The 15,699-nt window shown below is 52.0% G+C and overlaps 1 protein-coding gene across 3 annotated transcripts in view; it reads left to right on the top strand.

The window, feature by feature from the left end:
• Positions 1–15,699, top strand: part of KSR2 (kinase suppressor of ras 2) — a 274,031-nt gene that overhangs the window by 221,047 nt on the left and 37,285 nt on the right. For all 3 annotated transcript variants that reach the window (XM_045200496.3, XM_045200494.3, XM_045200495.3), the window contains exons 10-14: positions 2,302–2,470; positions 6,432–6,473; positions 7,049–7,121; positions 10,310–10,358; positions 12,168–12,535. In XM_045200496.3, coding sequence (XP_045056431.1) covers positions 2,302–2,470; positions 6,432–6,473; positions 7,049–7,121; positions 10,310–10,358; positions 12,168–12,535 — 701 coding nt within the window. The remainder of the gene's footprint in view (positions 1–2,301; positions 2,471–6,431; positions 6,474–7,048; positions 7,122–10,309; positions 10,359–12,167; positions 12,536–15,699) is intronic.

Genomic DNA, 15,699 nt, shown 5'->3' with positions numbered 1-15,699 from the left:
TCTTGCGTCCGGCCAGCCCCTAAGACCTGCAGCCAGACCGTGAACCACTGCTCTGGCCCTCATTCGGACTGAGACTCAGCTGCTGTTTCGGGGGCTGCTCTGGTCTTCATCGATGACCGGCTTCCTTGACCTCCGCTCTCCTCTTTGCTCTTGTCTCTCTTCTGCCGCAGTTTTGTTCCTGCTCCTCATCAGCTTATTTGGTTTCTGGCCTGTTGGGGCTCCTCTCTTCCCTTTGAACTTCATCTCCTCTTCGCCTTTGTTCCTAAATGCTTTCCACTGTTCTTATTGGCCCAGCTCCTATTTTCATTGCAGGCCAGAGGTCAGAGGCCAGCCACCATTATGTCCTGTGGTCCTGTGTTAGGAGTAGGCCACGGCAGTCACAAAACCAGTACGGCTGTTTAGGCCTGTCCATTCACCAAAGCCTGTCGGGTTGGAGGGTGGGGACAGTTTCCCCAGGGAGAGTCCCTGGAGAGGCCGTTAGTATTGGCAGCATGTCTAAATCATTGCACACGTGGGTGAAGGGGCGGGGGCAACGAACATGTTTCTGTGTGAGTCCTAGAGTCAAATGTGAGTTTCTTGTTAGTTGGCACAACCTTGCGCTTCTGTTTCTGGGCTAAAGGTTGGGGCCTGGGCCACTAACTCTCCGTATGACTCCAACAAGTCACTCCCCCTCTCTCAGCCTCGGTGTCCCCATGGGCAGGATGAAGGGCTTGACTGGATCCTCCCTGAGGGATGTGCCCACATCTTAGCTGCACTCAGAAAGTGGCCCTGTGCCACTGCCCCCTCTGCAGGGCGTGGTGCTCTAAGTTTCCCTCCGAGGGTCACAGCCCTCTGGGACTCGGGTCTGCGTCTGACCCGAAGAAGGAGTTTTCCCTCCTGTCGCAGTGACTCTGCCAGGGAAAGTGGGCACCGTCTGCAGCTCACTCTCCTGATGATTCCGTGTGTTCACATCAGCACAGAGCTGCACAGATGACAATGATGTGATTCCTACCCTCCAGGAGGTGGAGCTTATGCCTTCTCCGTAAAGACAGTTCCTCCTTCTCTACTTCCCTTCATCTGTCTTTCCCTTCCTTCCCTATCCATTCATTCATTCATTCATTCATTCATTCATTCAACATTAGCCACCTCTTAGTTTTTGTTTCTGTGCTAATTTCTGCAGATTCCAAGAGAGTAAGACATAGTCTAGTGCGAGGAGCTGGACCTTCTTTCTCCCTTTCTCTCTCCTCCCCACCCCTCCAGCTCTCCTCCTTTCACTTGGTTCTTTCTTTTTTTTCCTTTGTCTAGCACACATTTATTGAAGGACCACACTGTGCCTGGCACACAGCTAGTCCAGATCCTGCTTATATTTGTCCCCTGGAGCTGCCATAACAAATGACCACAAACCGGGGAGCTGAAAGAACAGACATTCATTCTCCACGGTTCTGAAGGCCAGAAGCCTGGCATCTAGGTGTTGGCAGGGCCTGTTCCTTCTGGAGACCTTGAGGGAGAATCCGTTCTGTGCCTCTCCCCTCACTGCTGGTGGCTCTGCCAGTCCTTGGCTTGTAGAAGCGTTGGTCCCCCTCTACCTCCATGTTCACATGGCCTTTCTCCCTGTGTGTGTCTCTCCTTTTTCGTTTCTTATAAGGACACTTGACATTGGATTTAGGACCCACCCTACCCTAAGATGACCTCATCTTAAGATCTTTACATTCATGGCTCCTGCAGAGACCTTTTTTAAAAAGTAATAATAATAAGGTCACATCCTGTGGTTCCAGGTGCACACTGTCTTGGGGGAGCGCTGTTTAACCCCTACACAGCTCCTGACTGCACCCCACCAGGGCCCTTCCGAGGGAGCACACGCGGACGGTTCCTTCATCTTTGCTTTAGAGCAGGGTCCGGGCCCGGGGAGGCAGCGTCGGTTCCAGCTGCGATGCGAGCGAGGACACTGAAGGCTTCTCCCACGTTCGCTCTTGAGCTGTCAGGCTGCTGATTTGTTAATAAACACTCAGGAGGAGAGGTGTTAGGATGGGAAGAGCACCCTGGGCACCTCTGTGTGGCACTCTCCAAAATCAAAGAGGCACAAGGAGCGTGGCTGTCACCTACGTGGCTTTCATTATGTGGTAACCTTTCACTCTGGGTCCAGACAGTGGACAGGAATTTGACTCCAGAAACTGTTCCTTCCAGAGCTAGGTGCAGCCTGGTGGGGATGACGAAGTGGGCGGGACGTGGGCATCCAGGGACTGAGGATGCAGGGGTGAGGTCTCTTCCTGCTCAGCTCCCTCTCATTGCTGTATCTCCTGCCCTGTTTGATTTTTCCTGCAGGACCACATCCCTGTCCCCTACCAGCCAGACTCGAGCAGCAATCCCTCGTCCACGACGTCCTCCACACCCTCCTCGCCAGCGCCGCCCCTCCCTCCCAGCGCCACACCGCCTTCTCCCCTCCACCCTTCCCCGCAGTGCACAAGGCAGCAGAAGAACTTCAACCTGCCAGGTACCTGCCATGCTTGGGGGGATCGAGGGTTTGTTGGGTTCGTGCCAGCATCATTCCAGGGCCTGGCCATGCTTGAAGTCAAGGGTTGAAGGCATGTGGATTGAGTCTTACATGCAGGGCAGTTGCCACCTTATTTGATCTTTAGAGTAGCCACGAGGTAAGCCTAACCAGCTCCATTTAACAGATGAGAAAACTGAGACTCAGAGAAGTGAAGAGACTGTCTGTTGGTGAGCAGCAAGCCAGGGTCTACACCCAAGTCTGAGGCACAGGCGAGCCGTCTACTCTGGGGCCGGCAGTTGTCTCAGGGGCTCAAGCTGCTGAAACGGGCAGGGGGAGCCCGTGCCCGGGAGCTCAGGGCCCACACGCCCGAGCAGGGCTGCTCTCTGGGTCTTACCCCAGATGTCCGGGTGGAGTGAGCTGGGGCTGTGGGTTCAACCCTCTGCCATGTCCCTGCTGTGTGGCCTCTGATTTCAGCTTTCTCACCACTGGACCCCGAGGATTCTTCTAGCTCACAAATTCCCACGCAAGTTCATTCGCTGCCCAGGGCTGCAGCTTTTTCCTCTTGAAGTTGTCTCCCGGCCCTCTGACTGTACTCATCCATTTATTTCCTCGACACAGTTACTGTGCACCTCCCGCGTAGGATACTGCACGAGGTGCTGTGTACGGGGTGTGCACGCGGAGCACATGCCCTGTGTGAGTCCCTGTTGCTGCTGTGACAGCAGCTTAGTGGCCTGAAATGGCACAGATCTGTTATCTCATAGTTAGAGAGGTCACACGTCCAAAATGTATCTCACGGGGCTGAAAATACGGTGTGGGCAAGGCTGGTTTCCTCTGGAGGGTCTAGGTCAAGACTCCATTTCCTTGCCTGGCAGCTTCCTGTGGCTGCCAGCATTCCTTGGCTGGTGGACTCACATTGCTCCAGCCTTTGTCACATCATCTACTACCACATCTCCTTTTCTGACTCTCATCCTCCCGCCTCCCTCTCCCAAGGACCCTTGGGACTGCGTTTAGGACACACCCAGAGAACCCAGCACCTCAAGACCCTCAACTTAGTCACCTCTGCCAAGTCCCTTTTGCCACGTGAGGTGTCGTAGTCGCAGTTCCCAGGCTTTAGGACGTGGGGGTGGGGCATTATCTCGCTGATCGCAGTCTCTATGGAGTTTGTAGCTTCGTGGCAGAGACAGGTGTTAGCCAAGCAAACATACACACGAAAAAGCAGGGGAAGAACGGTGAGCACTGTGAGCAAATTCAAGAAGAAAACAAGTTTAAGCAGAAGTGTCGGAGGCCGCTGAGTTCTGAAGATGGGGGAGAGTTGTCTGGGCAGAGCGAGGGGAGCATGAGCAAAGGCCCTGCTGCAGGGAAGAGCTGAAAAATTGTCCCAGTGGCTTGAGTGCCACAAACGAGGGAAAATGGCACCAAGCGACAGAGAGCTGCGGGGGTGAGGCCTGGCAGGGCCTTATAGGGTGTGGTGGGAATTTTGATTTTGTTGAAGGCACAGTGGGAGGCCATTGAGTGGTTGAGGCAGGGGGTGGCTTGATCTTTCTTCCTTCTAGATCCTTCCTTTCAGGAGACCACTGAGGCTGCTCTCTGAAAAGACCTTGGGCAGGGGAGTAGTGGGGACCCCAGAGTGGAAGTGCCTTCAAAGTGGCCTCCTGGTCTCTGACGTCTGGTCATCTGCAGCCTCTGAGTCCTCATGTCCTCTTGATGCCAGAGACCCCGGAGCCACTCAAGTTCATCAGCTGCCTCTTGGAGCTGCTTCTCTTGCTGGTGTCCCTTATCAGCAAGAGCAGGGCCCACAGTGAGGCCTTTCCTCCTCTTCTGGCCACTCCCTCCCTGTCAGGCACAGCTGTTCTCGGGCACGCAGAACTGACTCCGTGCGTGCAGGCATGTGCTGGGTGTCCCATCGCCTGACAGCTGTCCCTTCTCAGAGCAGGGCCTGCTTCCATTGTCCAGTCTTCCTCCGTAAAGGACTGTAACTGCCAGCTAACCTGTTTTGCAGACACTGAACTCCCCAGTTCAGCTGGGGAGGGAAGAGATCAGCTAAGCCTCTGGAGAACCTCGGGTAGTTTTCTTTGTTTAATTTTAGCCCCTTGTTGACAACAAAGGGCCTGTGTGCAATTAAGAACAACAACAATAACAACAAAACCCCCAAATAAACAAAGGCCAGCTAGGTTACCTAATAGAAGGAAGGTCCCGGAAATCACGGAAGTCAGTTTTCTCTCACAGCTCTGCTCTGGGCCCTTGCACGAGTGGCTTCCCTTCCTGCGCACCTTGTGTTCCAGAACCAGAAAGGCATCCACTTGGATCCCAGCTCTCTGGAATTTTGGGAATTGCTGCACTATAGGAAAGTGAATTAGTTCAATAAACATGAGGTGCTTGGGATCCCGAGGTGCCAGGACCTGCTCTCCACCCTGGGGGAGTTTGTAACTGAATTCCAACTTCAGGGCCAGCTCATGAAACGGATTGTCTCTTAATTAAAGATCCTTCTCGTCTGTTAGTTAAAACTGCTTAGAAAGATTTTGGCTTATCCATAGCAGCCAGTACTTACTCAACACCTACTATGCGCTCTTACCTCATGTGAGGGTGAGCGCAGCCCTATGGGGGAGACTCGTTATCCCCCTGGTCCACACGTGAGAGTGTTGCCCAAACTTTCACGGACAGCTGGCAGAAGAGCAAGGATTCAGCCCTGCAGGGTCAGCTTCCCGACCCCAGGCTCGGAACCACTGTGCTCGTCCTTGGTGAGCCAGCTCCCAGCTGCTACTAGTCCCTGAAAGAGTAACACATTGCTTTTGGCCACATCTTCACCAACTGAGACTCACACATGAGCCCATCCTTGCCCGCTGCCTTCACTTGGGGCCATAAAGCTCTGCGTGACCTGTCCATTGCCCCAACACCCCTGGGGCACCCCTGCTCCAGGCCCCGCCCCCACACTGGCGTAAGTGGTAACATCAGAAACCTGGGAATTGTCTGGAAGAACTGGCCTCTGAGGGGTGGACTGGAAGTAAAATAGACTGTAGAGAATCAGCAGTGGCGTGCAGAAACTTCTTTTACACAAGTTTTTCCCTAGATGTGGAAACTCACTCATACTTGTGGTGGGCAGAACAGTGGCCCCCCAGAGATGAGCACATTCTAACTCCGAGATCTGGGAACATGTTACTTTCCATGGTGAAGGGAACGTCGCTGCTGTTTCTGTGTTGGGGATCTTGAAGTGGAAAGATTATCCTGGATTATTTGGGAGTGGGGTGGGCTGTAAGTGTAATCACGAGGATCCTTAGATGAGGGAGGCAGGAAGGTCAAGGACAGTGGGGGGCAACATTGGGTTGGATGGAAGCAGAGATTGGCATAGGGGGCGGTGAGCCGAGAAATGCAGGCAGCTCCAGCATCCCAAGGAGGCAAGGAACCCCGGGAGGAGCCAGCCCAGCCCCAGCCTGTGACTTCAGCCCCTGAAGACTCATTTCAGACTTCTGACCTCCAGAACTGTGAGACGATACATTCATGCTGTTTTAAGCCACCAAGTTCGTGGCAATTTGTTTCAGCAGCAACAAGCAAACTAATACAATGTTCAATGCAGAGAATTGGGAAAACACAGGAAACTCTTATTAGTTTGTTTGTTTTTTTAAGCCACTGTCCTCACTGTGCCAACGGGGGAGAAATGGCTGCTTTAGGTTGTGGTTCAACAGCCTGCTCTCTGGGTGCGTTCTTGGGCACCTACCGAGAGGGGGTCTGTGCTCAGGATGGCGCTCCGAGTTGGGGGGCTCCGTGTTCAGCAAGCATCAAACGAGAGTGCTGGCCTGGGTGTTCAGAGCTCTGGTTTTTCACACATGTTCTCCGTCCCTCAGAATTCGGGGTGTCGGCAGAAGTCTGGAGACCCTCGAGGGTGGGCGGAGAACCTGGCTGTGGGGGTACCCGAAGGGAGAGCTCCAGGGTGACACTCACTTGGGTGTTTTCTTTCTTTTGCTAGCACCCCACTACTACAAATACAAGCAGCAGTTCATCTTCCCAGGTGAGTGTCCTGTGAGCCCAGCCCTTCCGAGTGGGATGGACGGAGGTGCATGCTGGGGTGGACAAGCGCAGAGAGGGTGGTGGTGGAATGACCAGACCCCAGGATAATGGCTGGACGGGGAGATGGAAAAGGAGTGTAGGGGGTCCCAAGGGCACAATGGCCCCAGTGAGGTGGTCCAAGAGGGGGTCTATGGTGGAAAGATGGGCACGGGTAGGAGCGGCCCAGAGCCACATGGCAGGGGTGATGGTCAGAGGGACTTGAGTTGGCCACTGGGAGATGTGAAACCAGGGGGCCTCATCATTCCAAAGGGAATCAAGAGCGAGGAGGGTTCTGAGATGACCAGGGGCTCGGGAGTTGGAGCAGCCCCCTTGGTGACAATAGGGGATTTGGTCAACTGCTGGTGAATCTGAGCAGGTAAATTCCAAGCAGTCGAGGAAGGGAGGGGACTGGGCAGCTCCAGGGACCTATGATCTGGTGAGAAGTCACTGGCTGCCAGCATCTCCCAGGAGTCAGGCTCGGGGTGGCTGTGGACTCTGCGTCTGGTTTCTGACTGTCTCATCATCTCTGACCGCCAGATGTGGTGCCAGTGCTGGAGACGCCGCCCCGGGCGCCCCAGGTCATCCTGCATCCAGTGACCTCTAATCCAATGTAAGTGGAACACAGGTCGCCTGCCTCCGCCCCCACCCTTCAGTCTGCTCAGCATCCCTGTTTCTTCTTCTTCCTGGAATTGGTGTAGTGGAGGGCAGGGGGACAGAGAGACATGGGAATGAGTCAGACATAGAGAGGGAGGGTGTGACAGCCCAGGCTGAGAGAGGCAACTCCTGCCCTGTGTACAAGTCAGCTCCGCCTTATGTCCCTGGCCCTGCCTGTCATGTGTGATTTCCAGGGGCTGGACCACTTCCTTAGGACCCCCAGACCCTCCTATGATCAGGAAGACAGCTTGCAGGCAATAACTAGGGCTTACTAGAAGGAGAGTTATTCTATGTCATTGTCCCCCTTTTAAAAAGTATACTTTAGTTTTACATCAGGGATCAGCAAATTACAGCCTATGGGACCAATCCAACTGGCCACATGCTTTTATAAATAAAGTTTTATTGGAACACAGCCCGCTCATTTGTTTATAACATACTGTCTAAGGCAGCTTTCAGGCTCCAGCAGCAGAGTCGAGTGGTTGTGACAGGGACCGTGTGCCCTGCAAAGCCCAGAATGTTTACTGTCTGGCCCTTGCAGAACAAGTTTGCTGATCTCTGGTGTACACCATTGTATAAATAATTTAAGATGATTTTGGAAAATTTGGACTGTTCTATAAAAAAAAAAGGAGAAGAATCACATACAATCACACCACTCTTAGATGTGAGCTCGTCCTACTCATAGTTTATATACTTGCAACCCACGATATAGACACTTTCTACCCCACGTGTTCACCTGTCAATGCGATAACGTCGCAATTTTCATATTATTTCAGACTCTTCATAGACATTGTTTTTAATGGCCGTACATACAGGGTCCAGTGCAAATAACGCCCCTTTTTAGGACAAAATCTTTTATTACAAAATCATAAGCACGTCATTCTGTAATATAACAGTATCACACTCAAGCACACCCTCTGACGTTTTAGGTGACTTGTTCAAATCCCTGTCCGTCTCGTGCGGAACATTCACGCGCCCGACCAACCACTCTCAGTCAAGCAAGCCGCACTTCTGCCAGGCCCGTATTGTATCGCTGTGGAATAATTCCTTTAACCACTTCCTGATTGCCAGACCTTACGCCTCCCATGTTTCACTGTGTGTGTGGCCTCTTTAGCATCCTGAGGATACAGACTCTCTTTCCAGGTGGTCTATGGCTTGTGCAGCCAGCCAGAGTGAAGTCACCTTCCTTAACTTCTTTGGTCGTGACCAAAGTTTAGGGCTTGCTAGGGACCTGGCTTCTGTTTGGCTGGTTTCCCAACTCACGTTTTTGCCTCCTTGCTTTTTCTTCCAACTCTGCCAGCTGCCCCATCCTTTCTGACCCCCATTACGGACTTTGTTAAAGTCCCAAAGGGTACATCTCTGGGCTCCAGGGAGCAGCCCTGAGCCAGGGGATATTGTGCTGACGTGTAGCCCCGGATCGTTTCTCTGCTGTGCACAAACCAATTCCGCAGTTTTGTGCAAGACAAACTCTAGGTTATTAACTGACAGTCAGCAAGCGCCAGCGAGAAAACAGAGTTAATAACCGCCTGCGATCTGCTTCGATGTGCGCGGAGTGATGGGAACTAACTCCGCACAGAAGGGGAATAATTGAATAGCCCCGGCTGCTGTAATCACGCCTTGATGTCAGCAGAGAGGCCCTGTTTCCCAGGGTGCGAGGAGGGACTCCAGCTGCATTGTTCCATCCCAGCCTCCCCCAGGGTGTCAAGTTCCCAGCACATCAGCTGTCACGTGCAGTTTCATTCTGCCTTCCCGGCCTGAACTATAAATAACTGGTTAATATGACGGCAAATGCCACTCCGTGACCGACCCTTCTTGGTCTTATGGCCTTTCAGGCCCCCTCTCACCACGAGCCCTTCCAGCAAGTGGATTGACTCTGTCGCCCGGGCCAGCAGCTTCCTGGGGTCTGAGGGTCAGGACAGGGGAGGACCCCCAAATGAGGAGGTGGGGTGGGAATTGGCTAAGCTGGCGAAATAGGAAGGGGGCATGGTATCCATTGATTCTTTTCTCCCCCCAGTTGTAGCCCACCCTATAAACACACATATATCCCCTATTCTAACCCCCCCCAAAAAAAACCCTTAACACACATGGCACCCCATATCCCATCACATCCCACATATTCCAACATTCCCCTCTTATCCTCAGTACACGCCAATGACACCACACTCGCACCCATAGGGCAGCTCCTGCATGGAGCCCATCCCATAATACCCTCACGATACCTTCAATGTAGATATTCAGCGCACCCACACACACACCCACACACACAGAGGACCCCCAGTGCCATACCCAGCCTGTCCCATACTTACAACACAACTATAGCTCTGAGCTCCTGAATGCGTATCTCTCTCTCTCTCACACACACACACACCCCTACAGTCCAGTTCCAGTCCTGTAAGTCTCGCTTCCTCCTCCTCCTCCTCATTCCACATGTCTCGGTACAGTGTGCCTGGCGGGGTCCAACTGAACAAGGTGGACCTCCAAACCCATCCAGGAACCTTCTGTCCTGGGAATTTCCGTCTCAGTCCATGTATTCCATTCCCACGGAACTCTTGGCCCTAGTCACCTTTAGCCTTTCTGCACAATATCTACGTACTCTCTTTAGTTCCTTCAGTAGTGATGTAATATTTCTTGAAGTCAGGAGCCAGTCCAGTTTCAACTCTACAACCTTCTAAGGGCTCAGCACTGTTCCTGGCACGTAATTGCCATCGAATGAATAAATGAATGGATGAGCGAGCAAACAAACCCATGACCACTAGGGTCCCTCCCAAAGATCCCGAGTCTGAGTGCACTTCAGAGACCTGATTAATTCGTTCCTAGAGGACACGCAGGGCTCTGAGGATTCTTCCGCCCATGGCATTTAGGCCGGTTTATAAGGAAGCTACTAGATTAGTGGGAACCGAAGCAGTAATGAAAAATGAACCCTGAGCAGGCCGGAAAAAATTTATTCAAAATAATATCCATGTACACGATTTTTTTCTTTTTATGGCGAGGGTATGGATGATTTCAGACACCAGCATTGACGTGAAATTTGAGATAAAGGCTTGGTGGCGAGGACTTCTCACTGTGGGGCTCCGCGTACAAGGATAAACTCAGTACCTGGACCCACCTTTGCCCCTGAGGGTCACATTTATTTTTCTTTCTTTACAGCTTGGAAGGAAATCCATTACTTCAAATCGAAGTGGAGCCAACCTCAGAGGTGAGAACTGGAGATGGGAGAAGCAGCCTATCCTGGGGCTTCCCAGCGCTCGGCCAGGCCAAGGGATGACTTTGGTGACGCAGAGGGCTGCGGGCAGGTGGGGGATGCGGGGCCCTGAGCGGTGGATGTTCTAGCTCTGGGACAACTACCATGCTGTGACCCCTCCCGGCACCAAGCCTAATGGGCCATTATATGGTGTGCATCACGGAAAAGCTAGTTGTGTGGAAATTGGCAAGCAATTTGCACTGCTAGTTGAAAAATGAGCTCAGGGCCGGATAAGTCCCTGGGGCCTTTGTGCCCCACTGCTTTTCAAGAATACAGGGGAGGAGGTGGGGGCCTCAGGGGCACTGGGCTTGGCGGGGTGTTGAGAACATTCTGGGGCTCTTTCCCTGCTGCCAGTGCCACTTGAGGAATAAGTGCAGGGTCCTGGGTGAGCACATGGACCCCTGACTCCTCAGCTCTCCCGGTGGGGCCTGCACTGGAAGGAAGAGTCAGGCCCACCAGCGAAGATCATGTCCTTTTCTGAATCTCCTGTGGAGGACAACTTTGGGGTCAGGAAGGCCTGCTCCCAGCCAAGGGCCACCTCCTCAGGATGTCTGGTCAGGCCCCAAGCCCCTGAGAATCCCCACTGACTCAGGCGCCTGCTGCTCCTACATTCCAGCAAGAGTTTCAGGGTTAGGGCACCTCCCAGACCCCATGCTGGGAAGGCAGATCCCTAGACTTTGAGCGTTTCTTGAGATGGTCGTGCCTCAGGGTGCCTGAGTCTTGCTCTTGGGCGTGTGGGATAAAAATGCAGATTCCTGGCCCTGGCCTGCTGGTACTCAGATTCAGTAGGCCTGGGTGGAGCCCAGGAACCTGCCTTTCCTCAGCATCTCAGTGTGTGTTTCATATAGGGCTCAGGTCTGTGCGAAGAACTTAACAGGCCTTTGTCTCTTTGGAAACCTCACAGTACCCGCAGGGCAGATTTTATTGCGGGGGGGGCCCCCCCCCCCCCCGCCCTTTGTGACAAAGAAAGGAGGGCTCAGAGACGGAAAGTGACTTGCCCAAGGTCACACAGAGGCCAGATTCCAGCTCGTTGGGTCTGAGTCTTAAGCCCTTTCAGTCAGCCTCTTGCCCTCATATCCCCTGCCCCCGCCCCCCCATCCCCCAACTGCTGCACAGGAACCCCAGGCCTCTGGCCTGTGCAGAGTAGCTCCAACCTCTCCCAGCATCTGATGCATCAGTTCCAATGTCCTGGGGAAAACAAAAGCACTCCACATTGAGGGTTGTCACATGTTACATACAGACACTTGATGTACCCAGATTTCAGCCCATCATCTTTATCACATGCGCGTAAATGGGCAAGTCAAAACATCATGGGAGAATAGGAGGGCATCAAACATTAGGAGGTGAGACCCCTGAGTCCTAATTCTAACTGCCTGTCTATGTGACCTAGAACTAGACACCTCCCGGGGGACCAGCCATCCTCGTTTGCTCAGACGGGGGGGGGGGGCTCTCCAAGGTGCCCAAACCCAGAAGTCCCAGGAAACCAGAATGCGCAGTCCCCGAGCAGTGTTCCTCTCTGAGCCTCAGTTTCCCCTGGGCACAAGAGTTGGATGAGTTTGACCTCCCTTTCAACTCCTTCACTGTGTGTGACTGTAGACACATGGAGAGACACACATGGGCAAACCCAGAGCTACGTGTACACACCCATCGAAAATGCACGGAGACGTGTCCAGACCTGCACACGCCCCATGGGCCCCTGCAGGACCTCTGGGAAGGTGGGGCAGTGCAGGAACAGCGGTGACCTCTGTCCCCCTCCGGCCACAGAATGAAGAGGGCCACGAGGAGGCTGAGGAGTCGGAGGACGACTTTGAGGAGATGAACCTGTCTCTCCTCTCGGCCCGGAGCTTCCCGCGGAAGGCCAGCCAGACCAGCATCTTCCTGCAGGAGTGGGACATCCCCTTCGAGCAGCTGGAGGTCGGCGAGCTCATTGGAAAGGGCCGCTTCGGGCAGGTGTACCATGGCCGCTGGCACGGGGAGGTGGCCATCCGGTTGATTGACATCGAGAGGGACAACGAGGACCAGCTGAAGGCCTTCAAGAGGGAGGTGATGGCTTACCGGCAGACGCGGCACGAGAACGTGGTGCTTTTCATGGGCGCCTGCATGAGCCCACCCCACCTGGCCATCATCACCAGGTCAGTCCCACCTGGACCCCTCGCCCATGGGTCCCGTCCCGAAGCTCTTCTCCCAGGAGAGTTGAGAAATGTGGATCCTGGTTAACTCAGCGTCCTGGGGAATAGAGCATCCCTATCTCCCTCTATCGTTCACAGTTTTTGTGGTTTTAAGGTTTGTGATTCCAGACAATTCTCTTAACGCTCAAATTCTTTGGTAGTGCACTGCCTGGGGTCTCCGAAAATTGGTTCTAGATCATCCTGTGCTTCAAGTGTTTGTGAAGCCACATCTCTGAGACTCACTTTTTCCATTTGTAAATGGAATGGGTTAGACTAAATCAGGGGTCTGAAAACTTTTCCTGATAAGGGTCTAGTCATAAATATTTTCAGCTTTGAGGGTCATATGGTTACTGTAGCAGCTACTTAACTCTGCTACTGTAGTGTGAACACAGCTACAGACATGATGTAAATGGATATATGTGGCTGTGTGCCAATAAAACTTTATTTGCAAAACCAGGCAAGGGCTGGATGTGGCCCACGGATGCTAGTTTGCCAAACCCTGGCTTTCATGAAAGCACCAGGGTACGTTTGCAGGGCTTTACCACTGTTGTTTTAAATGTCCAGGGTCCGTGGTCTGTAGCTACACAGAAGGGGTAGTTAGTAGAGAGCTGACGTTAGGAAAATGTCAGGTAGTAGGAACTTCCTTGGAATTGCTCTCTCTAACCATGCACAGTACCCTGGGGCATTGAGAAAAATTGCTTTGGTTTTAGTTGAACAGTTGTGGAACATTCCTTTGGCATGCCTTTTAAAACATTTTTTACTGTTATTCAATTACAGTTGTCTGCATTTTCTCCCCATCCCTCCACCCCACCCTGGTATCCACCTCCTTGTTACGTTAGGACTGGCCACGGCAGTGGTGTTCTGGGTGTAACCTGTTGTGCCAAGGTCAGTTAGGTTTCTCCTTCCCATACTCAGCTCAAGCAATGAGATCTCGAATACATAATCCTCACATGTTGGCAGGTGCCACAGCAGGAGCTGTGGGCTCGGGGAAGAGCTGGTGTGTCTTTGATTCATTCCTTTATGATACAAAGCCTCCTTGAGTCCATTTGTAAGACCTTGGTGATTGGTAGAAGGTGTGTGATTGTCTGTCATCATTGATTATGCAGATGATGGGTTGACTGCAACCCATGTATCAAATATCAAGTGTTTGCAAAGGATTGGAGATTTAGATATGGCCCTTCAACTCTCCTTAAATTGGTATAAAAATTGTGGTTCTCAACTCTTCCCAGGACAGAGAAGTGGTTTTCAAATAATCAAACCAGGTAGTATTCAGAAGCTGAGTGGTTCTGATTAGGTGAGTGTATCAGTAAGCTTTTGCTGAGTAACAAACTACCCCAATGCTTCAGTTTCTCTCTGTCCTGTGGATAGTTCTGCACTGAGCCAGGCTCAGTAGCTGGGCTCTTGGATGTGTCTGTGGTCAGCTAACAGGTGAGACGAGGGGCTGATCATTATTGGATGCCCTCTGGGTTGGTGGACTGGCAGCTGGGGTGCCTTGGTCTCTTCCACATTGCCTCTCATCCCCCCAGCAGGCTGGCGCCAGCTTATTCCCCTAGTGGTCTCAGTGCTCCAAGTGTAGCGAGAGGTCAAGCCCTAATGGACAAGTGCCTTTCACATCTCTATGTATTTCATTGGCTAGTGTCCATTGGCTAAAGTAAGTCATGTGATCAAACTCCAAGGCATGGAGAAACAGACTCTGCCTCTGGAGGATTTGCAAGTCACATTGCAAGGACATGGATGCAGAGAAAGGGACACTCTGTGGCCATTTATACAATCTTATCAACACAAGACCCTCAGTTCCCTTTCTTACCCAGGGTGTATCATCTTCATGAGCAGGCAATCTATAACCCGTGACTTTTGCCCACTACTCCCCCCAGTCTGCTCCCCTAACTTTTCCCCTGGTCAGTTCCCCACCTTCTGGCCTGGGGATCCCTCTTTTTACATCCCCAAACTAGAAATTTGAAACCCATTGTCTTTCCTCCTTTGCCTGGCCTTTCTAAGTACCTCCTGCCTCCTGCCTCCTGCCCTCCGATTTTTTCAGCGTTATCAGTGGAAGCGGGGTACCCACGCCTCTCTACCTCTTTTCCTGGGGCTGGCTAATTGGAAATAGATGGGTTCAGTTAGCAGCCATCCTTGAAAAATAAGTGGCCATTATGAAAATGTGCCTCTCCATCCTACAAGCCAGCTGTGTTTGTGGCCCCTTTTCTGTTATGTTCAAAATTCTGAGCCCCCTCCCAAGCACCATTACCGCCTGCAAATTTCACAAATAGCGCAGCCTTTTCCTGGCACTTCGATAAAGGCTCTGCAGCTTTGGGACATCTAATTGGTCTCTGAAGTGTTTTGATATTTTGTGTGAAGAAGCCAGATGAACCTCCAAAGAAGCGGCATTTATTCCATATTACTGTGTCATTGTATATTTATCTTGGGGGGTTCTGTGCACCCCTCTTTCCCATTTAGCACCGTCCACTTGTTGGCCATCCAGGTTTCTTATCGGGATGCTCCGTTTGAAACCAAATATTTGAGTAATTTGATTAATCACTTGCCTTCGCACAGTTGGCTGGCAGAGGTGGATGGTCGGATGATAGCCAACCAACTGGAACAATTTTTGGACTCTGGATTTATTTTACAGAGAACATAAGACCAGATAATTACCTGGCACATCCTGGATAAATTCACAATGGCGTGTTCTAGCCAATTACTTAGTAATTATCATCGAAGTTAACAAGTATTTCTAAGATTAGCTTCCTTGTAATGCGATGTGTAGGGCGCTTGGAAAATGAGTAATCACCAACTAGTTACCCTACTGCTATATCCCCAAATGCAATTAGCAGGATTGCTAAATCGTCTCACAATTGGGTCATTATGAGATAGCAAAGCTATCGACAGTCTGCACAATAGCTCATTTTAAAACCTCTGAATGGGATTCAAAAGCCACTAAAGATATAGTGGAATGAAAGCATCTCTCACCCTCCCTCCTTGCTGCACAGGAGATGGCCCTGCAAAGAGGCAGAGAGCAAGCCATCCAGGCCGGGGATACAGCAGGTGCAAAGGCCCTGAGGTGGGAATGAGATGCACATGTTTGAGGACCAGAAGGAAGCCAGGGGGTGATGGCAGCGTGGCAGGAAAGGCAT

The sequence above is a fragment of the Desmodus rotundus genome, chromosome 7 (genome assembly GCF_022682495.2).
Source record: "Desmodus rotundus isolate HL8 chromosome 7, HLdesRot8A.1, whole genome shotgun sequence".
Lineage (NCBI taxonomy): Eukaryota > Metazoa > Chordata > Mammalia > Chiroptera > Phyllostomidae > Desmodus > Desmodus rotundus.
Note: the sequence above shows the minus strand (reverse complement) of the source record. Positions and strands in the feature narration are given on the sequence as shown.